This window comes from Cavia porcellus, unplaced genomic scaffold (assembly GCF_034190915.1).
Source record: "Cavia porcellus strain 051 isolate PalLab524CR breed Dunkin Hartley unplaced genomic scaffold, mCavPor4.1 scaffold_20, whole genome shotgun sequence".
Classification (NCBI taxonomy): domain Eukaryota; kingdom Metazoa; phylum Chordata; class Mammalia; order Rodentia; family Caviidae; genus Cavia; species Cavia porcellus.
Window position 1 is genome coordinate 57,079,496 of NW_026947503.1, and position 24,758 is coordinate 57,104,253.

A 24,758-nucleotide genomic window follows, 5' to 3' on the forward strand; every position below is an offset into this window, starting at 1 on the left:
TGGTCCTAGCCATGGGAAAGTTGTCTAATATACAGGCTGTTGGCCCTAGATCTACTTAGCTTCCTGAATTTTTCAAGTATAAAAATAAAATGCTACCAGATTCTTACTCATATATAAATTACTTCAAAGACACTTTAAAGGCAAATTAATATTTTTAGGTTATTTCAGGACTGTAAAGGGTAAATCTATCCTCCATAGTTCAGGATATTTTATTGACACTTCTTTTTCTACCTACAAATGAATTATCTGCTTCTAATGGTTGAGCCTCATGATTATGTTCATCAATAGCATATTTATTAGAGCAAATTTATTTAAATACAGTTTTGTTGTAACTACAAAATGCTTAAAAGATGTGTAAACAGACCCAGTGTCATCAATGGAACTAAAGCACTAAAACTGGTCTACTCCCACGCAGAGGATTGCTCTCACAGCAGCATTCATCCATCAGTGTTCTCCCCTGAGAAAACTGCAACTGATCCAAAGCCACCTTGGTTCATTCTATATTCACTCAGCAAACACGCAATGTGTATCTCAAATATGCTAAATATTGCTCAAGAGGTTGGGAGCAAAATGACATGGAGTGTGAACCTTTAGCATGAACAAAATGTAGTGTGGCATCCAGATAATTCCTTAGGAATCCAAAAAGATTAGGTCACAGTCAAGAATCATTCACTTTCCAGACTGGACTGAATCCACTGTGCCAACTAAGTCAAGCTCCATAGTGATTTCTTCTGCCAAACATTTACAGAACCAACTTAATTTCCAAAGTCCTCAAGCCCAGGGAGACTCAGAATCTACACAAGCCCTCCCTCCAAAGCCAGAGTCAGAATTAAGAAGGTGACAAAGACTGTGTCTACATATTAAATTCACTCTCAGATGACGTCCTGTATTTGCATTTGGTCCACGAGGAGTTGATAAGTTCATGAGAAAACAAAAAGGTGGAGTATTGGAATATTTCTCTCATGACTTACTTTTTGCATTAATGGTTAATACTATTTCTAATGCTATTTCTTTTGTTACTCTTAATCTTAAAGCTTTATAAGCACTTTTGAGTTTTCTATTCATTGCCTTTTAAATAACTTTGTCATGATGTTTGCTTGTGTAAACATGTAGGACTGTGGTTTTGGGTCTCAGGCCCCTTCTCTGTCTTAGGTTGAGTGCTCTCTAAAGACAAAGACGTGGGTACAGGTAGTTTATTTAGGAATTGATCTCAAGAAGCTCAGATTGAGAGCAAGAGGGACACAGGACACAGAAAAAGCAATGACTGATGTGCTACTGAGCAGACCAGTGCCATGGGCAATGGAGGCATGATCCCACCAGGGACTCTGAGTTGTAAGTTAGGTAGAATCACTTCACAGACGGCTCACTGAGAGGCAAGGACATGGGGTACTTTCCCCTAGCTCTTTCCTAGTGATACAAGGTCACCTCTGAGGGCATTAAATGCTGAACTTCCCAAGCCAACTTATAGACAGCTTTAATTAAATATCTCCTTAAGCCCCAAAGAGCCCATGGCAGGAATACAGGAGCCAAGTCCCTGGCTGGCCCTCAGCCCAAAGTCCCTGGCTGGCCCTCAGGTTGGGCTGAGTGAGAGGTTCGGGAAGTATCTGCCACTCACACTATCACTCAGCAAAAGCCAGCGGCTGCAAACAGCTCAGCCTTTGGTCCACAGGCCTACACGACTGTGTCAGCTGTCCTCCTCCATCCCAGAAAGCAGGCCTTCTTCCCCAGGGATCCGCAGGACAACGGGGGCAAGGATGTCTCCTCTCCTGGAAAGCAAACATTCCACTCTTTGGAGGTTTCTGGAAGGGTTGGATTGCTTATTTTGCCTCTGTATATTTCCGCTTCTAACAGGTCAGAAGCAATATTCTTGAAGACATTATGAGTTGTATGAAAATCTCAAAATTCTTCTGGTGACTGTCCTGTTGCCCAGGATTGCTCCGCAGGATTTCTGTGTTGGACTTGTCTCATTCTTACCCAAGAGCCGGCTTTTCTCACCCTCTGGGCTGCCTTGATTTCAGGGGACCATGGGGACCACACCACACCCTGGGGGAAGGAGCAGGAAGGTGAAACGGATCCACAGAGTCAGACAGCCCTGCATTTTGAAGGAAGACTATGATGGGCGCACAGTTTCATGGCACTGCCTTCCTGTTTCACAGGGGACACCCCGCCAGGAGTTCAGGGACCAGCCAATGTCGATGGACTCCAATGACACTGTTTCAACAACGTGGCATCCCCATTTCATTTTAAATGTGAAAACAAACTCATAATACTTGGTCAGACAACATGAAAGTTTCCTATAAGACACTCTTTTCATATTTTATAGCCTAAAAGTCATGAATAATGCATAATTGAATGCAATAAAACAATCCCAGAAAAAGCCAGGCTCTAGTCAACTGTAGAACCATCTTATATGTGCCATTTTGTGAGGATGAAAGTGCCCCCTTGAGCCTGAATCCTGAAGGTAATGTTTTAAGAAAGTAACAACGAATAGCAATTAATTCAAAAGGAGACAGAAAACAGCCCCTAGCAACCAAATAAGCACAAACTGACTGCAGTGTGTTAGAACAAATTTCAATCTTCAGTATGTAAGGAAAAGTGATTTAGTTATAAGAAGTTAGTAATCTCTATTTTATTTTCCAACTAGTAACGAAACTCACACTGTCCTAAGGTCCTGATGTTACTCTTAAATTATAAAAAGTAGCCTCACGTATACATTCTTATGGATAATTCCAGTAAGAGGAAGAAATTAGATCTGACCAGTGGGACATAAAATACAAATCTTACAAGACAAAACATGCTTTATGGAACACATTTGGCTCCTACATAACAGAGGAAAGAAATGTCTTCACCCTGACATAATTTATATTGCTTCCACTGTTCCTGGATTTTTAAGACTATTTTCTACAGTATTCTATATTTCATAAAACCACAAAAGCTATGAATGTGTTCTTTTTAATGACCACTTATTGACACTCATCTTATTTTATTAAAGAAAAACTAATAGCACTGTCCTCAGCAAGGCTGAAAATGAAGCAGTTTATTCACTGAAACCTCACATTGTCCAAGGTAGGCACAATCATTTCATTTTATAGGTGAGGAAACTGAGGCAGGGATCAGCATGTTTCAGGGGGCCACACAGTGAGTAAGCTGTGTGCTCAGGCACAGACTGAGGCAGGCTGACTCAAGGGCACCAACAACCTCTTAGAGCAACCCCTACAGGCACTCTAGCAGCCAGGAAGTGGGTAGACACAGAGCCTGCATGGATATGCATGCTGAGACTAATGTCAGTCAGCAACAAACAGATTACTAATTGTTCTTATGTTGATGTTTTCTTAATTTAACAGTTATTTACTTGTTTGTTTATTTATTTATTTTGGGGGGTACTGGAAATTGAACTCAGGACCTTGCACTTGCCAGTCAGGTGTTTATGCCTCTGAGCTATGTCCCAGGCCCTAATTTAATAGTCTTAATTAGGGATTTTTTCAGCATATCAAAAGAAGTCTTTTTTAATGAATGTTTTTTTTTTTCTTTTTATCGGTATTGGGGATTGAACTCACAACTGCCTGCTTACAAGGCAGGTGCTTATGCCACTGAGCTAAATCCCCAGCCCCTGAATTTCTTTAAAATAGTTTTGGAGGGAAAGAAAGGGAACCTGGCAAAGGTTATGTTCTAAATAGATAATTCTGATGGATTAAAATTTGCAGAACTAATACAAAATGACTATGCTTTCAAAACTGATATATAGATTTAACACAACCCTAACAAAATACCAACAGCATGCCCGCAGGTCTAGAGAAAACAATCCAAAAATTCATATGGAAAGAGAAGAGATGCAGAAAAACCAAAGCACGGCTTGGTAACGAGCAAAGTAGGCAGCATCACAATCCCAGGTTTGAATTCACATCACAAAACTATAATGATAAAAACAGCATAGCATGACCCTGAATCAAAGCCAGCAGTTTTCTGAAGCTGTTGGTTTCAAGCAGAAGCCTAAAGTGGTATCTTTCTATAGCCTATTGGCCATTTCAGAACTTCAGAAATGAGTTGCTAGAAGTTGCTAGAATTCAGAAATTAAGTTGCTAGAAGACAGAATAGATAAACTCTTGAAAATACAGGCATAGGCAAGAACTTTCTGCACAGAACCCCAATAGCATAAGAAATAACACCGAAAATCAACAAATGAGATCACATCTAATTAAAAAGCTTCATTAAAGGAAATAATCAATGTGTGAAGAAACAACCTAAAGAATGGAAAAAAAGCTTTGCCAGAATGGGAAAAAGCTAACATCTGGGATACATAAAGAACTCAAAGAAAAATGAGACTCCCAAAATAAAAGATCCAATAAATAAAATGGTCAACCAAAATGAATAGATCCTTCTCCAAAGAGAACGGTGGTCAATAATACATGAAAAAATGTTCAACATCTCTGGTCACTAGAGAAATGCAAATTAAAACAATGCTGGGGTACCATCTTACTCCAGAAAGAATGATTATCATCAAGAAATCAAATAATAATAAATGCTTGTGAGGCTGTAGGAGGAAAAGGAATAATTCTACATTGTTGGTAAGAATGTAAACTAGTACATTGGTAGGGCAGTATGGGGATTCCTTAAAAAAAAAAAACTAAAAACAGAAATTCCATTTGACCCAACAACTCCCCTTCCAGGGTACTTTCTGAAAGAATTAGTCATTTTAATACAAGGAAACATGCATATCCATGTTCATAGCAGCACAGTTTTTACAAGCTAAATCTTGGAAACACCCCTTTTACCCATCAATAGATGAATTTATAAACTAAATGTTGTATTTATATACAATGTAATACTACTCTGCCATAAAGAAGGATAAACTTGGGGCATTTGTAGGTGAATGGATGCAATTTGCATCTATAATGTTCAGTGAAATAAATCAGACACACCAATTTAAATATCATATTGTTTCTCTTACATGAGAAACCCAAATTATAAATAAAGAACAAAATAAAGGACAGATAAAAGGAAGTAGACAGATCTTTTTCAAACAGGAAAGAGAACGAAAGATGGGTGGAAGAGGAGGGAAGGAGACAAAATGGATTTCAAAAAGAACTGAAGAAAAAAATAAAAATTCAACTTTTTCAAATGAAAAAGGAAACAAGAGCTAAAAGGAACAGGGAGGGACGAGACAGGAGAGGGACACAAAGACTTGAATGTGATCCTTTACCAAAAACAGAATTGAGATGTGTTGTGAACATGTACCAACTTCCCCACAGGAAGAGTAATCACTATATACTGTAAATGCATACTAATAAAAGTGAAATATTAATAAAAACTGTCTTAACTACAGAAACTGTCAGTTAAAATGACACAGGGAGTAACTTCAGATCATTATAGTTAAAACACACAGAATAGAGGTCAGCTATTGTATGGCTAAGACTAATTCATAGTTGAAGTTGGGATCATAGAGTCTTTGGACCCGTCAAGGATCTCTGTGATTTAGAAGCAGATTGAAGGTGGAAAATATTTTCAGGAGAGGCCTAATTTAGCACAATATATATGGGTTAAAGAGGTTGAGAGCCCTTCCATCAGAAAACTATGCTAAGCAAAATAAAAATAATGCATTCATTCTAAGGAATCCCAAAGCCATTCCATTTCCAGATTGTGGGATCTGCTCCTTTATAAGCTTTCTTTCAAGCAGTTCTCCTTACATGGATCCTCCCTGTGTGCAGTGGTAGCCAGCACACAGCAGTCATTAGTACAGCATTAGCATTAGTTCCAGCACGGGTAGTGACAACACTAGCCTACGGCTTCAGACAGTGGGTGGGAAAGTGTCCTCTGTTCCAGTGTCTCCCACTTTACCAGATGTCACTGGCCAAGTCCGTTCTGCCCCCACAGGCAGTCCTAGTAGGGCTCAAGCAGGAGACCCAGGTACAAGAACAAAGCAGACCGGAATACTACTGAATGGTCTCTGAAAACTAATTATGATTGAAATCATAGCCCACAAAAGGAGTCTGGAGCCAGGCGTGGTGGCTCATGCCTGTAATGCCAGCACCTGGGAGGCTGAGGCAGGAAGATTATTGCAAATTCGAGACTAGCTTGGGCCACAAAGTGAGCCCAAAGCCAACCTGAACTGCATAGTGAGACCCTGTCTCAAAAAGACAAAAAAATAAAAAATAAAAAAAGCAGGCCAGGACCTACACATAAATCCTGCTATTTTGGTTGTCTGGGTTCATAGAGACAGTATTTCCAGGAAAGAGATGCAGTAAAGTATCTCTGCCACATCTACCTTCATTGCTGTGCTCTTCATAACAGCCAAAAGCTGGAAGCAGCCAAGCGTCTATCAGTGGATAAATGGACAAACCGTGGTCCATACATACAAAGGAATGTTATTCAGCCTTAAATAAGAAGGAAATTCCTGGCACATGCCCAGCATGGATATCATGCTAAACAAAATGTCAGTCACGAAAAGAAATATTGTATGATTCCACTTCTTAAGGGTCTTCGAGTCATCAGCTCACAGGAAGTAGAATGGTGGTTGCCAGGGGCTGGGCAGCGAGGGGACTGGGGATTAATAGATACAGACTTTTAGTTTTGCAGGTGGAAAAGATCCAAAGAATTCTAGAAGTGAGGATGCCTGCAAAACAATGCCAATGTATTTAATGCTACTGGACAGTAAATTTTAAAATGATTAAAATGGGCAGACTATGCGGGGCCCAGGAAAAGAAAAGCCAGTTCTCTTTTCCTGTGAGTCACCAGAGGCCACGCTGGGTCTGGGAGGACAACACCAAAAAGCTAGTTCAATCTTCCCGTAAGCTGCACAGACTAGGCAGGGCCCAGGAAGAGAGAAACCAGGTTGCCTTTCCTGTGAACTGACCAGCACATGGGCTAAGAATGAAGACACCCACCTCCTACCCCCTCCTCCTACCTCCCCAGTAAGCAAACAGCTGTTTCGGAGACAGGCTGAGTTGATAGCAACCAAGGTACAAAAACAACTACATGTTTGTATTGTTTGATTGACCTCGTAGGACTAAGACCGGTAGTCTGAGCATCCATCAGGAAGATGATAGCATGCAATACAGCAAATAGGGGGGATTTTCTTCTGTCCTTTTTTGAAATCCAATATTGTTCTCACTGTTTTGTTTTGTTCAATTTATTGTTGTTTTCTTCAATGCTCTGTTTTGGTTGGTTTTATTCTGCTTTGTTTTAGTTGATTTCACGAGGTCTGAGAGAATGGACGGCTGCTGTGAAGATGACAAGGTATATTACGGTGCCATTGTTGGTGACCTATTGTCCTGTCTTGAAGTTCTGCACCACTTTCACTGCTTTGTTTAGGTTAGCTTCATTCTGTTTTGAACTGTTGGGTTTTATTCTCTTTAAAATTAAAAAAAAATCCAATTGGATACTTTTGGTGCAGACAGCAAGAAGGGAAAGCACACAGAAAGGGTCAGCGGTCTTGGGAGGAGCTTCGTCTTCCCTGAGTTCCTGGCGGTCACACCCCCTTCCCACAGGCCCCACCAAGGTGAAGGACTGGAAGTTAAACAAGTCTTGGAAAGGATGGCTTGAGCCCAGAATGTGGCAATTCCATGGGAAACTTGTAACTAAGTTCATAGGAAACATTTACCATGCATTACTAAACACAAAACACTACTGCTTAAAAATGATGAAAATGATCCTCTTCTGCTGTATGCATTAGACCACAGTGGAGGGAGGGGGAGGTAGAGGAGGGGAGAAGAGAGGAAGTAGAAAGAACTGAGATGTGTTACACACATTACCAGCCTCCCACAATGAATGTAATCATTACCTACTGCAAACACGTCTTAATTAAATTTAAATTTAAAAATGAATCGTTGCCCATAAAGCATTGGCAACTATTTTTACCCTTAGTTAACTGACAAGCATGGAGATCTGCATCGTGACAGGCACTGTTCTGCCTATTTGAAGGTAGGCAAATAGTAACATCAAAAAACTGATGTCACAGGTTGGATAATGATTAGTAAATTAAACCTGAAGCTTGTTTCTTACAAAAAGTACTGTTAAAAAAGAAATCACCACAGAAACATTGACCCGAAGCAATGCTCCTACTTCACTGGAAAGCAAAGCTCACCTGACCCAGATCCAAGGTGAGGTTGACCTGGTTGTACTCCATGCCCAAGGACAGGGTAGGGCTTTGCCACCAACTTTCAGAGCCATCGATGGCGTTGGAGGCTGGGTGTGCCTTCTGAGGGTTGCTGGCATTACAATAGTCACAGGACTGGCCCTGAGGAGGAAAAAAAAGCCCTTTTAGACATTTTCAAGTGATTTTTTTCTTAACAATTTAGCAGAATTGGTGACCAAACAAAGACCATAAGGTTTAGCGAACTCAGCTCGTGAAATTCCCAGAATGTGTTCTGAACACAATGGTAAGTCCTCGTTTTTTTTTTTTCATTTAATTTTAAATCACATTGCCTGCTTAAACCTCTGGAGACTGCGTTTCTAGAACAGAGATTTCTTTCTGTTCCCAACAGCTCTGCTTTCCTTGTCCCATACCACACCTTAGGAGCCTGCTGCATTGGAGATGAAAAGAGGTTTGGACCACAACAAATCCACATTACTCTTTGCAGCTCTGGGTGAGGCCCTAGGGTGCCAAGAGGATCCCTGAGTGGGAGTGTAGCAGGGACTGTGCAGTCAAAGGCCATGGACATTCCAGGGTGGAAGAGGAGGCAGGGTGGAGGAGAAGGCTTTGGTGAGAGCCAGTGAACAGTGAACGGGGATCAGGGAGGCTGTTTGTTGCATGTGGGGAAACCAACATGCGCAGAGGCTTCAGGCCGGCCAGCCTGACTCAGCAGCAAAAGGCAGGTCTCGGTGGGTCAGTAGGAGACGTGGCTGCCTGTGAACTCCAGAGCAAGAAGTCAGAAATCGGCTCAAATGCAGCGGGAATCCCTTTTACCGGGGATGATGTTGGTTTGGTATTATCATCTCATGACTAAATTACTCTTGTGTGTTAGCAGATTCTTTTGATTCTAGCTTCATGGTTTGGCTTTGCACAGTTTACAGCCGGTTATATTTAAGAAGCTGAACCTGGGCCTTTCTTCTATATTTTAATGGCGTCAAAGGTCCACGCTTAACCAGGGCTGGACTTCACACACTGCTGTCAAACTAAACTGTCATGGAGCATAGCTAGGGCTTAGGAGCAGGACAGAGAAGCACACACGCTCACAGCCTCTCTGGAAATGTGCTCTGACCAAAGGGTATCTCTTGCCAGCATCTTCCATGTTAAACGTGAGATTCTCAAAGATAAATTCGGTCCTGGTATCTAACCAAATGTGCGGCCAGATGTTTTCAGTAAGTATCTGATGTTTTTTTCCCCCTGGCGTGAGATGTTTGTGTAGATCCTTTGCCTTTGATTTTGCATGAAGACATTTCTAGGGTTCAGAAGCAGCATCTTAGCCCGACATTTGGTGATGTCAGAGATTCATGGGGCCTGCTCGGCACTCCGTCCCTACAGCCCGACGCCCTGCACGGAAAGAAGCTCCCTCCACTAAGGAGCAACGGGTTCCACAAGCAACTTGTTTTTATGAGCAACTTGTTTTAGAAATAAATTTCTAAAAATTTATTTTTAATAAGGTGCTTAAGTAATAGCTTTTAAAAGCAGAACAACTCCACACTTTTTTTTAAGTATTTTTCCTCCAATGAGGTTAATTTTCACCACTTCTCTCTTATAGACCATCTTACCAGTTTAATTATTTGATGGAGGGATTGAGTTCTTATTCCCCCAGAGTTTAGATTTACATATACTTAAAGGCAACTTTCTTCCAAAAGTGTGGAAGAATATGACTTATATTTATCTGCAGAGAGTAGGTTATGATCCTTTTTTGTGCTGTTCTTGGGATTCTCAGCTCCAGTAGAGCAGTAATTAGAATAAACATTTATAGAATACCTGTATTACAGTAGGCATTGTACACTTCACACTTTCATGCTAGGAATATTCCCATCACCTCTGTATCACAGCTGAAGAACAGGGTGGGGAGGCTGAGTAATTTTCCCAAAAACCACACACTGGTAAACTGTAAACCAGGACCTAAGTCCAGGGTCCTGGGGATAACACGTTAACCACTACCCCGCAGCTCTCGTCCTCCCTCTCACAGCTACACTCCAGTTTATCAGACATCTACAGACAGTCCAGTTCATGCAGCATTTCCTATAGTTTTATACAGTGGCTTTCGCAATAGCCTAAAAGCTCTTATCTCCAAGACCTCCTTTATTTAGAATCATGTAGTCTTTTTTTTTTTTTCCTGTGGTGTGAATGTCCCCACTAAAACTTGTGTTGAACTTGAATTCCTGTTGTAAGATGTAGGAACTTTAGACCTTATAAATGTTGTGATTTGGGGGACAGTTTACTTGTCATGGGGTAGGTTCTTGCTGAAAAGCTTGACCTTAGTCTGATTTCTCTCATTCTTATGTGCATTCACTTGCCTTTCTGCCATATTAAGACAAAACAGATTCTCTCATCACAGGCCAGTACCATGCTCTTGGATTTTCCAGCCTCCAGAACTATGAGCAATAAACTTCTGCTCCTCTGACATGACCAAGGACACAAGCAGGCAGGCCTGTGCTGAATCCATGGCTGCGCTGTTCCCTACATCAACAAGCAGGCCAGCCCCAGGACCGTGGCCCTCCTCCCGCTGTGTGAGCAAGTTGAGAACACACAGAACCGCACCGGACCTACAGCACTCCTCCTCTGGACCTGCAGTCTGCAGCCCCAACACCAGCACACATGACACTAGTGCTGCCCCCACACACAAGGGTGAGACCATCCACCAACTCCACGTCAGCTCTACATTTTGCTGCCCCTTGGCATGGGGCAGCAAAGCAGAGGACATCTGCAAATGGCCTGATCTTGGAAGACAATGTCTGAGGAGAGAAGGGAGCAAAACCAGACTCCATGACCATCAATATTAAGTCTGAGCATTCACTTGAACCCCCACCACCCTGGCTTACATTCAGCAGAGATCATAGGGCTGATCGAGCTTCCTAGCTACCACCATGAGCAAGGACATGTGTCAGCTTGGACAGTTAGTACAGCCTAGAGAGAACGGACAGAGAGGCCTCTGGGCACCTCAATAGGCCATGGGTCCAAAAGCTAGGTGGAGAGAGTCACAGCTGTCTGGATCACAGCCGTGATCAAAACTGTTGGATCAAAACTGCAGATCTTGGGAAAAACTGCTCATTCGAACCATAGACTTCTTTTTTTCTTTGACACTTTTTCCTTTCTTTCTTTCTTTTTTTTACTTTCAACTTTCTTTCATCAGATGTTTTGGAGGGTTGAAGTTTTTTTTAAACCCTTTTCCTCCCCCTTTAGTTTCTTTTCTCTTCTTTGCTCTTTTCTCCTCTCCATTTTCCCTCTTCTTTCTTGTCTTTCATTTTATCTATATTCAATATTTTTAGCCATTAGAGAAATGCAAATTAAACAATACTAAGATAATATCTTACTCCAGAAAAACATGGCTAGCATCAAGACAAAATTTTTTTAAAAGGCATCAAATAATAACAGATGGTGGTGAGGCTGTGGTGAGCAGGGGGATAGGAACCCTTCTACACTGTTGGTGGGAATCTAAACTAGTACAACCACCATGGAGATCAATATGCAGAAACCTCAAAATATTAAAAATAGAAATTCCATTCAGCTTAGATATTCCTCTTCTAGGAATCTTCCCAAAAGAGAAAGTCATCATATTACAGTGATACATGCATACCCATGTTTACAGCAGCACAAATTTATAATAGCCAACAGCCAATATCCCATCCACAGATGAAGAGATAAAGAAAACTTGGTGATTATACACAATGGGGTACTATTCTGTGTAAAGAAGGATAATCATGTGAGACATTTGTAGGTAAATGGATGCACTTCAAGACCATAATCTTAGGTGAAATAAATCAGACACACAAGTGTAAGTCCTGCATTGTTTCTCCTGTGTGAGAAACCCAGAGGGTAAATAAAGAGGTTAATGGAGGACAAACATTGGGAAGTAAGAAGAACATGTTTAACTGCAAGGGGAACAAAGAGAGGGGAGGGGGAAGAGAAGGAAAGGAAAATAAAAGAAAAAAGAATGGAAGGGAAAAATTAAGACAAAGCTTGCATAAATGGGGAGGGAAAGAAGGGTTAAAGGGAATGGAGGGAAATGGGAAAAAAGAAGAATCAAGCTATGTTGTGTTCACATACAAATTCCCCATGATGAGTGTGATCAATGTGTATGACAAATATATACTAATAAAAAATTTTAAACATCAGACACAAGTTTAAGTATTGCACGGTTTCTCTTATATGAAAACCCAAAATATAAATAAAGAATAAAATAAAGGGTAGGTAATAGGAAGTAGGGATCATTTTCAAATGGGAAAGGAATCAAGAGATACAGGGAGGACAGGGAAAGAAGACAAAAGGAAGTCTTAAAAGAATCTAAGAAAAAATGGAAACATTTCTTTCAAATGGTAAGGGGATCAAGAGTTAGGGAGCATGAAGAGATGGAAGGAGGCGGGAACGAAAATGAATTAGACGTGTTATGTACATGTACAAACTCCTCACCATGAGTATAATTTGTATACTACAAACAAGTACTCATAAAAATAATTGTACACAAAAAAATTTTAAATGTTTAAAAAATAAACATAGAAATTCCATTCAATATAGCTATTTCTCTTCTAGGTGTCTCCACAAAAAAGTTAGACATCATATCAGAGTGATGCATGTATACCCATATTTATAGCAGCACAACTCATAATAGCTATGTCTTGGAAGCCACATATATGTCCATCAACAGGTGAGTGCATGAAGAAAAGGTATTTACACACAATGCAGTACTACCCTAACAGAAAGATATACTTGAGTCATTTGTCAAAAAATGGATATACCTTAAGACCATAATGTTAAGTAATATAAATCAGGTGCAAGTTTAAATATCACATGGTTACTCATATAAGAAACCCAAAATGTATATAAAGAGCAAAATAAAAGATATTAGGAAGATAAAATTTCTCAAATGTGAAGGTGATCAAGAAATGGAGGGAGGGGCACCCATGCAAGCTGGGAGGAGAACCAAGAAGCCAGCCCCTTCCTGTGAGCCAACTGGCATGCATGCTGGGAGACGAGAAGAGCCGAGTTCCTTCCCCCTACTCCTAAGTAACCAGTTGATTCAGAGAAATGCAAGCTGAGATGATAGATACTGAAGTAAAAAACAGCTTAATGCTTGTATTGTTTGATTGACTTTGCAGGCCTAAAGCCAGTAGTCTGAGCATCTATTATTCAATATAGCAACAATATCCAATATAGCAACTATGAAGGATTTCCGTCTAAAGGTGGTAACCATTGTTAATTCCTTATTATCTTGCTTTAAAGTTCTGTATCATTTTCATTGTTTTGTTTGATTTTGTTATATCTGAGGGCACAGTAGCTATTCCAAAGATAACAGGATGTATTATGGGAGCCACTGTTGATTTCCTGTTATCTTGTTTTAAAGTCCTGTATTGCTTACACTGTTTTGTTTTGTTTGGTTTTATTCTGTTCTATTTGTTTGATTTTATTATATCTGATGATATGGGCAGCTATTTTGAAGATAACAAGAGGCATTATGGTAGCCACTGTTGATTTTTTATTGTCTTGTTTTGGAATCCTGTATCACTTTCATTGTTTTTTTTTTTTGATAGGTTTTATTTTGCTTAGTTTTATTTGGCTTTATTCTCTTAAATAAAAAAATAAAAAAGTAAAAAAAATGGAGGGAAGAGATAAGGAGGGGACAACAAGGGGATAAAAAGAATCAAAATACATTATATACATGTGCAGACACTTCAAAAGGGATGTAAACATTATGTACTGCAAACATGTACTAATAAAAAATTAAAACTAATACTAATTAGAAAGTGTGGCTTCTTTAAGTCACTTTTCAATGGTCAGGCTAGGAATTTTTATTTGCACATTTAATCTTTTTAAATTTTATTTTAAAGAAGATAAAATAAAGGAAAATGAAACAGAATAAAACCAATAAAAAAAAACAGTGTAAGTGATATCAGACTTCAAAACCTAAAAAATCAACAATAGTTACCATAATGCCTCTTGTTGTCTTCAAAATAGCTGCAGATAACTTCAGACATAGTAAAAATCAAACAGAACAAAATATAACCAGGAAAAACAAAACAATGAATGCAATAAAGAACTTCAAGACAGTAGTAAATCCAAAATGGCTACCATAATATATCTTGCTAACTTTGAAATAGCTCCTCATGTCATTGGATATAACAAAATCAAACAAAACAAAACAAAACAGAATAAAACCCAACAAAACAAATGATACAGGACTTCAAAACAAAACCATAGGAATCAACAATGGCTACCACCCTCAGAAGGAGACCCCTCTGAGGTGCCATACTGTGTACCACTGTCCTCTGAACAGATGATCAGACCCCTGATCCTAGACCTGCAAAGTCAGTGCAACAACAAAACACCACAAGCATCAAATTGCATTTCACCTCTGTAGCTATTACTGCAGCCTGTGTTTCTCCAGATCAGCCAGGGGGTTACAGGGTTTTGGGGATTGGATCTTTTTGTTTGCCAGCTCACACGCCAGAAAGGGCTGGGCTCTGGCTGTCCTCTCACTGGCAGTGGCCTGCACATGGCGCTGGTTCGCGGGGCTCAAAGTACTTTATAAAATATTCCTTCTCTTTTCTTTGTCTCTATATTTAAGCTCTGCTCTACCTGGAAAATATCATATTTACTTCAATAAAATTATGTGAAAAATCAAAAAGAATTCAGTCAGTCCCCTAGAGGGAATCGTATTGTGGGTCTAGATGTGAGAAAAGTCAGGAGGGTGAATTTTCAAAAGAAACTGTTCTTCCCCGGCTCAGACAGTTACGACATGCACAGTCACTCAATTCCCATATTTCTGTCTCACCAATATTCAATCATGACTTCCACATGTACCTTCTGATGGGAACCACTGAGGAAATCCAGGGCTTGAGACACTGAGAAACTAGAACGTGTGGGACTCAACAAGCTGGCTTTCCCCAGGGCAGTTTCCACCCTGTCAACAGGAAGGGTCTAATGGGCAGCTCTTCCTTGCAAAGCAGGAAAGGGCTCCCTGTGCCCGAGCTGCTGCAACCCTGCCTGGGTTGCACTTTATGCCCCCAGCTCATACCCTTGGCCAGGAGTTCACACCCACAGCACTGCCTACAGCAGCTTGGGCTGAGACCACTGACTCAGACACCATTAACAAATCTTTCCTCGCCGGGCACGTGAATCCGGAGTGGTGACCAATAGTCAGCTCAGCTTCCCTCGATGCCTAAATCACAACCAGAAACAAATGATGACTTGAGAAAATATATTACTGCCACCCAGGGCGGTTAAAACCTCCCCCTGAATGTTAATTTGTTTGCTAGAAATGTATCCCTACATACACAAATACTGCCTAAACTATTACTAGCCTAGTGCCAAGAACCACTGTGCATTGCTGTACTGTAGAGGGCCACAGAAGTCTTTATGCCTGTGGATTGCTCAGCATGTCACATGTATTCCATATATAATGTACTATACATTTCATTATTACAAGAATTTTACTTAAAATTTTTAAATGATTACTTAGCAAAGTATTGTTGTAGCTTACCACTTTAGAGGTCTCACTGGTGCAAAATTTTTTCACTCTATGAAAAAAGAAAGATTTATGAGGATTACCTGGCTTCCAAGAAACAGTCTAAGTACTTTTCATCCACTCAGTAAAGCTATGAATAGATCTATTATTAGGCCTGATTTATATATGGGGAAGTTGAAATTATGCAATAATTTACCAAAGTAAGAAAGCTGTCAGAGTTAGAATTTAAATTTAGAGTTAATGATTTTTAACAAAGTCAGAATTCTTCACTACTGAGAGTTTTGATAATACATACAAGCAAGTGGTACTATATCTCTTCTCAGAGGGGTTTCCTTGGCACCCTAAGAAAAGCAAGCCTTAAAAAGGTTAAGGGTACAGGAATGTTTGGAACAAACTCCTCTTTGCATCCTTAGCATCTATCACAAGGTGTGAAGAATTAATTATTAGTTAAAGGCACACAGATTGGAAAGGGAGAAGTTAAACATAGATAATCATGTGTGTAGAAAATTCCAAAGAGACTACTAAAAAGAGAGGTCCTAACATACAATATCAATATGCAAAAATCAACTGCATTTCTAATGTCGATACATATATATATAGCAGTTAGGAAACATGTACATCTCCCAGCTCTTTTCTCTGAGGGGCCTGGACACAATGACACACCAATAACAGGAGCACAGCCAGCACCCAGATTGGTTTCAAAGCACCACATTCAATAAAAGAAGCCAGAACTCCTTAAAGAGGTAATTCATTTCAGGGTTGAGGCAAAGAAAATTAAAAATTACCCTAGCCCATCTTTTCGTACCAGAACAAAAACAAAAGCAAACAAACAAAGTTGGGATGGGAGTATCATCGAAAATGATGAAGCAGGGAGGTCCAAAGATTTGTCCTTCACTGAAGTAACAATTAAACTAGCAAAACAACAATAACAACAAAAGAAAACTTCCTGCCCCACCCAAAAAAACTGTCAGATTCATCTTTTCAGAACTCTAGAAGCTGTTAAAAGCACACCACAATCTATAATCAGGGATAGATCAACTGAAATTCTCTAGCCTACAGAATAGAAAGGAAAAAAAAAAAACAATGACAAAATAACTAAAGAGGATCTAAGAGATCTGTGGAATATTCAAGTAGACCAATATACATATTAGGCATCTCAGGAGAGGATAGAAACAGAAGAAATTACATCTGAAAAATATGGCTACAAGCTTCCCAAACTGATGAAAGACATAAATCTCTCCAAGAAACTCTACAAATGTCAGGGATTCACAGTATGATACATTATAATCAAACTGGAAAGAATATTGAAAGCAGGAAGAGAGAAGCGATTCATCACACACTGAGAGCACTCGATAGACTAACAGCCCTTCTCTCATCAGAAAGCACAGAGATCACAAGGTGGCAAAATGACTAATTTAAAGTACTGAAGGAAAACAAGCTGTCTGTCAGGAATTATCCTTCAAAAAACACCTAAGACATTCCCACATGAACAAGTAAGTTTAGGAAATTCCCAGGGAAGTTTAGAGAATTCATTGCTAGTAGATCTGCCCTATACAAAGTGATAAAAGGAGTCCTTCAAGCTGAAATGAAAAGAAGCTAGAAAGTAACTCAAAGGTGTACTAAAATATAGATGACATTAGTCGAGGTAAATCCATAGGTAAATACAAAAACTAGCATCATTGTATTTTTAGTTTGCAGCTCCTCTTTCCTTCATAAGTGACTTAAAACAATAGTTGTATATTTACGGTAACGAACAAGAACACTGTGTGATTTGCAAAAACAACACAAAGAGTAGTAACAGAGCAGAATTTTGGGTGCTACTGAAGTTAAGTTGGCATTGATTCAAACTGAAATATAAATTTAGGGTGTCAGTTTTAATCCTCAAAAATAACAACTAAGAAAATAACTTAAAAATATACAGATTGGGACTGGGGATATGGCTCAGCAGCACAGCACCTGCCTGACAAGCATGGGGTCCTGAATTCAACCCCCAGCACCAAAAGTAAATAAACAAAGAAAAAAATTGTTCAGATTAAGAAACGAGGAAGGAGTCAAAATGTAAAAAGGAGTAAAAAACTAGGAAAGTCAGTTAAAAACAAAAGCAGGCAATGACAGAATAATTGAGTAATCAAACAAACACAGAAAACAAGTGATAAAATGACAGAAGTCCTTTCTTACTTTTTAAGATCACAAATTAAAAGACAGATTGTCAGATTAGACCTTTTAAAAATATCATCCAAATATCTAATGTGTATATAAGTCATTTTATAGCCTAAGACACAAATGGTTGAATGTGAAAGAATGAAAAAAGATAAGGTACTCCATGTCTATAAGTAAAAGAGAGCTACCAGACAGCAATAGTATCAAACAAAATGGACCTCAAGTCTAAAATTGATACAAGAGACAGTGATGAACACCACATGTTCTTAACTGGATCTACCCATTAGGGACAAAAAACTATTGTAAACATATCTGCACCAAACAACAGAACCCTAAATATATCTGAAGCAAAGATTGACCCTTGAAATACATAATTTAATACCCCTGTTTCATAACAGGCAATATCTTAAAAACTTAAACTTACTCTATAGTGGATCGAGCAAATTCATCCCTAGGAATCTAACGAAGAAAAGGAAAGAATATGTCCACACAAACACTTATTTGCAAAAGTTCACAGCAGCATTATTTATAAAAGACAAAATGAGAAGCATGGCAAATGTCCATTAATTAGTGAGTGGATAAAGAAAAATGCATATCTATGCAACACAATACTAGTTAGCAATAAAAACAAACTACTGAATCAGGCAACAATACAAATGAGCCCCTAAAACATTGTGAATGAATGAAGGCAGGCCTGAAAGACTACATATTTTATGATTCCATTTATATGAAATTTGCAGAAAAGGCAAATATACAGACACCCAGACAGTTTAGCAGTTGCTTAGGATGGTAACAGTGCATGAGCTCAAGAGAACCCTGAAGTTGGTGCAAATGTTCTAAAACTTGATCCTAGTGATAACTGTGCATATCTATAAATTTACTAAAAAGCTTTGAATTTACATGGATATGTCTTATAGAATATAAGCATTGCTTCAAATAAAATTGCAAATAAAATGACTCATCCCTCAAAAATAGCTTTGGTTTGAGATAAAAAATATAGTTTTCCCATGTATACTAAATATATATAGCACATATATTTTTCTGGAATGATTTAGGTACCATTCTCTGACAAATAAGGGGCTAGAATTAATGATCCCTTTTTGCCTTGTCCTTTTCTTATGACTGTATTTTTTTTCTTTCAGATTAAATGATCCAGACTCTCAATGACAGTCTCTAATTCCAAGGACAAAATAAAGTCATTAAATTAAAGGGTTGAACACTTGTAGTTGAACTCTAAAGGTTCATAAGCTCTAATTGGGGGTGTGGTGCATGTCTGAAACTCCAGCACTAGGGTGGCTAAGGCAAGAGGATTGCTGTGATTTCAAGGACAGCCAGGGCTACAAAATAAATTCAAAGATAACCTGAACTCCATAGTGAGTCCATATCTCAAAGACATCAAGAAACAAAAACAAACAGATGAAAAAACTCTATGTGCTGCAGTAATCTGTAGTTTGTTGAGGGGAAAATCAATTGCTTCAAGTCTTGTGTATAAAATCCTCTTCCTTAGCAGTGAGTGAACTTCATTCTCCAGGGAAAAACACTTACATTTGTCTTCTCTGTGCCAAAATTCAGCTACTTTCTACAATAACAGAACAAATATTAGGAAAATTATTCACCAAAAAAATCACTCACCCTTCCATTTCTGACTCTAGTCATTTGTTTGAAGTGTCAAAATAATTCTTATCATTAATAATTTTTATAAATATATTAATGGACACAGCAAATATCTCAGGATCCTGGGCTCGCTCTCAAACTTTTCACATCAGTGAGAGGAAAAGCCCTTGTTGAAGTTAGCTGATGATTTTCTTTCACAACAGTTCTATAAACAAAGACAGCCAAATCGAGTTTCCTGTTTATGGCCATTAGTCCAAGTCACACACACCTACCACTGAAACAGCTTTCTGGCTTCTAGCATGCACTCTCATTTTCTGCCATGACTCATGGGTTTGTGTTTCTCTATCAGTATCAACAAGGGCAAGCACACAAGCCCATCCGTAAGTCACAGAACCACGAAGGAATGAATAAAAGATGTGTTCAGCTGTTGATACACTAAATATAGATCATGTTGGGTGAATGTGTACATTTCAACCTTATAAATATAGTATTTAGAGGGCTGGGGATTTAGCTCAGCAGCGTAAGTGCCTGCTTGGCAAACGCAAGGTTGTGAGTTCAATCCCCAGCACCAAATAAATAAATGAATAAAGCATTTATGCCAAGTTGAACTGAACACTATTTTATATTGCAACATAGTCTTCTATTTCCATTTTCTCCTTGCCTATGTCAGGTATCACAATGTGCTTTAGGTAAGCAAACATTAAAACTAAAGCACAGCTGGGTGGCGGTGGTGCACACCTGTAATCCTGTAACTCAGGAGGCTGTAACAGGAGGCTGAGGCAGGAGGATCATTGCAAATTCAAAACCAGCCTGGGCTACAAACTGAGCTCAAGGCTGCAAAACAAGATCCTGTCTCAAAAAGACCAAATAAATAAATAAATCTAAAGCACAAAGTGTGACAGGTTTTGTTTTTAAATACTTCTCAACAGAATAGAACTACTGTCTTTATTTACCCTTTATCTTAACTTCGGTACAGCCTCTAATTTACCTTCCTCTCACCATTCCTTCATTTTACCTTTTCTGACTGCCTGTACTGTTACAGGTTTTGTGTTAAACATGGAGGATACAACTGTGAACAATCTGGACAGGATCCCTGAGTCACAGAATCTCTGAGCGCTGCCAGGTATGGGGGACACACCTATGATCTCATTACTTGGGAGGCTGAGGCAGGAGGATTGCTGCAAGTTCAAGGCCAGTCTGGGCTACAAAATAAGGAGACCCTGCCTCAAAAAGACTAAAATAAATAAATAATAAAAAAAAAAAGAAAGAAAACTTGGAGCATTAGTGAGGACATAAAACTTTTTCAAAGGAACCTTAAATCCAGAACACTACAGTGAGCATATTTCACACACCAAACAAGAAGCAGACTCTGCCTATTCACACAGCTGCCATTCAGTATCAGCATCAGTGTTATAAATGCACCATCAAAAATATCAATACATAGAACAAAATCTTCCAAGACATGACCTTTATTCTTTCTTTATTTTTACGTTTTGCAAAATCTTTTAGGTCTGAAATTCTAAACCGTGGCTCTATTATTTTAGTTAACACTTCTCAGTTTCCTCTCTGGAGCTGTACATGAGCAGATTCAACCCAACCATCGTCTGATACAACCAACAGATGTGTACATCACAACCATTCTTCCCTTCTCCACCGTCTCTCGCTTTTCTGAAAGGCAAATCGGTACCATGTGCTACCAACACTGGGCTTTCATGAACATCTCGTCGTCTCACCTCGGGGCCTCAGTGTCCACTTCAGGTTCCCAGCATGCTACTCACATCAGCAAGCTGCACACCTGCCTAAACCCTCCACTGTGAAAGCATATGCACAGTTGAGCAGGGCTTTTGCTCAGCCCTTATTTGCAGAAGAGAAAAGAGTGCAGCACCAGACAGCATTCTCTTTCTGCAGGCTCTACACTGGCCTAGCGACAGAGCCTGCTAGGTCACCTCAAAAAGCCACCTTCTACTCTCCCTAGGATCAGGAGCCCATATTTAATGACCTGTTCTGGAAGTCCAATTGGAACAGAAAACATGATTTTTCTGGTCCTCCTGCACAGGCATGTTAACCCCGGCACAGTCAATGGTGAGAAGGAAAAATGTCCTTTTGGGCCACATCCGGGTGAGTGGAGACAGATGAGGGTCTCTCCGATGGTTTCCCTTCCTCAAATCTACTCCACCCTTAATTAGGACCACTTTTCCCAACATCGGGTGTGCCAGGTGATCCAGTGTAGTGCATGAGGGAAACATTAAAGCTGCTGGTTACCCTTATTTTAAAAATGAAAATTTCAGCTTTATTAATATGTAATATACAGCCAGGCATGGTGGCTCACGCCTGTAATCCCAGGACTCGGGAGGCTGAAGTGGGAGGATCGTTGCGAGTTCGAGATCAGCCTGGGCTACAAAGTGAGCTCAAGGCCAGCCTGAATTGCATATCGAGACATCGTCTCAAAAAAGTTTAAAAAAAATATGTAATATACAGATTGACTTAGGACTTTCACACACACAAGTCAGCAGGTCCCAAGTTACCAATGCCCAGGAGTGTCTAGAAAGGACACAGTTTGACTCCATAGCACACCCAGCAACTTAACATGGACCTAGTCATACGAACATACAGAGTCTTTCTTAGAAATAACAAATAAGTTACAAACCACTATTGAAATGGAAAGTGACCATGAAATTTCTTTGACTACATGGAACTCATGAGTTACCATATAATAAAATATTTGAAGGGCCTTTTAAAGAAGAGTTACATGTTTTTTCCATGAAAAAATCCAAATTTACTGACTTCTGCTGGGATGACAAGTGGCTGCCATTATCTGATAAATATTTGCAGAATGATAATGGCACTTGCTCTGTCCCATCAAAGGAAAGGTGTTATTTTAACAATGTATAGAAAATAAATGCTTTCCTAAGGAAATATATGCCTTTGAAAAAAAGCATTTTGAAAATCATCCTTTTGTCAGTGAACAGAAAGAACTATGTAAGTCTACAAATATGCATTTTTAACACATGGGAAGCAATTTTCTAAGCTATTTTATAGTTCTCAAAAGAAAATTTGCAGCGAGTTTTGAGTCTACTGTTTAAAACATTAAACTGCAAGCTTTCTTAGCAGAAAGTACCGAATGCAACCTGAAAAGTGAAAGATTACCAGCCAAGTTTCTGCTTTTAAAAATCTTCAGAATAACTGAGGGATGAGTGCCATGATCTGCTGGTGCAGTCACACAGGGCCCCCACTCAGCAGGGTTTGGTTTAACGTGCTGCTGTTGCCATCTTAAAAGTGCTAGTAATCTTTGGACAGGGAATCCATATTTCCACTTTGCACGGGTCTCTAAATTATGTAGCTGGCTCTGGAATTCTGTAGTCCAGGCCGTTCTTCCAATGGAACCTACATTTTTTAAAATATGTTCTCAGCTATACAACTCCTTGATTAAAATCCAGCACTAATATGACATTGATCCTGAGCTGTCAAGTCATAACTGCTAAGGCCAACGTATCAAAATCAACACTTCTTTCTTTCCTTTGAGACAAAGTCTTGCTATGTAGCTCAGGTTGGCTTTGAACTCACTATGCAGCCCAGGCTGGCCTCAAACTCTAGCCAAGCTTCCAGCCTGCCTCAGCCTCGGGAGTGCTGGGTTTACAGGTATGGGCCACCACCTCTATCAAAATCTATACATTTGTACATTTAATTACCCACAATCTCTAAATAGAGAAAACAAAATTATCCAGAAGGTGTTAAAAGTATTTTAATCATTGTTATTTTAACCTTTCCTATTTTATAATATGGTCAGGATATTAATATGGTAATACATGCATGTAATTTGTAAGTAAATAAGCATCTATGGCACTGCATGTTCAATCACTTTTCATTTCTGCAAATGCACAGTCAAAAGAGGCTCTAACACACTAACCCAGATGCCCTGCCAACTTGCAGTAGAGCTGGGCAGGCCTCCCAGGTAGTTCTCCACAGGTGGCGGTGGTCCAAACCCGTGCACCTCGGTCAGGCTGAACTTGCACTCTGGGAACCCTAGTTCTAAAATGACTCCCTTTTCTGGCAAAACTTCTCTTCCCTAGCAGTTTTTCCAAGACAGGGAAGTGGGGATGGCTTGGCGTAAGGGCTGTCAAACGCTCAGCCCCACCGCAGGGCAAATGCCGGTTCCTAGCTCCCCTCCCCCAGCTCTGCTCCTGCAGGTGGCAAGGCCGGTGCGGCAGGGCCTGGCACGCACACCTGCTGACTAAGCAGGAGCCCCGGATCGGTCCCCTAAGTGCTTGTGCGCCACGCCTATCTCTGGCCACGGAAGGTCTCCTCAGCTCCAGGGACAGCCTGGTGGCGTTTCCCGAAGCCAGAGAGGTGTTTCTATTTTTTCGGTGACATCAGTGGCACTATTGATATCTCCTGAAAGTTGTCTCAAAATACATCACAGAAGGTCACCACTACGGGCTTCTCCCCGGACTGCAGTCGGCATCTCCTCCCGCGCGCAGGACCCGAGCGAGTGCAGCTGTGACCGCCTGCGCGCGCGCCCATCCCGGCCTCAAGCGGCGAGCGGCGGCACAGTCTCCACCCCAGGCTCACCACCGGGTCCCCAGCCCGCGGAGGCAGCGGCCGCCCTTCCCCGTTGCGGGGCGCTAACGCGAGTGGGGACCTCCAGGTGGCCGCCCGGCGTCCCGCCCCGGCCCTGTGCGGGAACCGTACCTGGATCCCGAAACCGCTGCCGGGGGCCGAGGGGCCCCCGGCCAACTTGCAATAGAGCTCGGGCTGAGGGTTCTGCGGGTCCGTCTCTCCGCAGGTGGCGGTGGCCCAGATCCGTGCCACCGTGGCCAGGTTTAAGTAGGGCGGGAACAGGCCGGCCTGGGCTGGCGACGCGAGCAGCAGCACGAGCAGCGGCAGCACTGGCCGCGGTCCCCGGCCGGGAGCCATCCGGCCGCGCATAACCTCGGGCCCGAGCGTCCTCTGAGGGGCTGAGCCGGTGGCACCGCCGTCCAGGGCCGCCGCTCTCCGCGCGGGTGCAGCGGGGTCTGGTGCACCGAGGGAGCGCAGCCCGGGTATAGGCGGCGCCGGGGCCGCGCCCCCGTCCACGCGCACAGCCCGCGGCTCGGGGCGGCCACCGCCTCGGGGACCTGCGGCTGCCGGGATGCCGGGGGCGTCCGAAACTGATAGCGCCCAGACCCGGGCAGCAGGCAGCTGCTCTGCGGGCGCCCGGCGCAGGGCAACCTCGTGGACAGGCGAGGAAGGGAGAGGTGTTCAGAGTTTCCACCCGCCGGGCCCCACCGCCCGCACCCACCCCCAGGGCAAGAAAGCTCATCCTGCTCCAGTCCCGATCCTCAGTGGCCTCAGACCAAAGCCAGCAAAGCCAGCTCCTGACCTAAGAGGCTTGCAGGAAAGGGCAGATATCTA

At 41.1% G+C, this 24,758-nt stretch overlaps 1 protein-coding gene and 1 non-coding gene across 2 annotated transcripts in view; one reads left to right on the top strand and one right to left on the bottom strand.

The window, feature by feature from the left end:
- The window catches only part of Lama3 (laminin subunit alpha 3), a 227,656-nt gene extending 203,208 nt beyond the window's left edge, over window positions 1-24,448 (bottom strand). The window contains exons 1-2 of the mRNA XM_063231837.1: window positions 24,057-24,448; window positions 8,081-8,233 (exon numbers count right to left, since the gene is read on the bottom strand). Coding sequence (XP_063087907.1) covers window positions 8,081-8,233; window positions 24,057-24,293 — 390 coding nt within the window. The 5' untranslated portion in view covers window positions 24,294-24,448. The remainder of the gene's footprint in view (window positions 1-8,080; window positions 8,234-24,056) is intronic.
- On the top strand, window positions 3,936-4,069 carry LOC111758106 (small nucleolar RNA SNORA2/SNORA34 family). The gene has a single exon (XR_002792339.1). It is a non-coding gene; the product is annotated as a small nucleolar RNA SNORA2/SNORA34 family (small nucleolar RNA).
- Window positions 24,449-24,758: the final 310 nt, after the last annotated feature.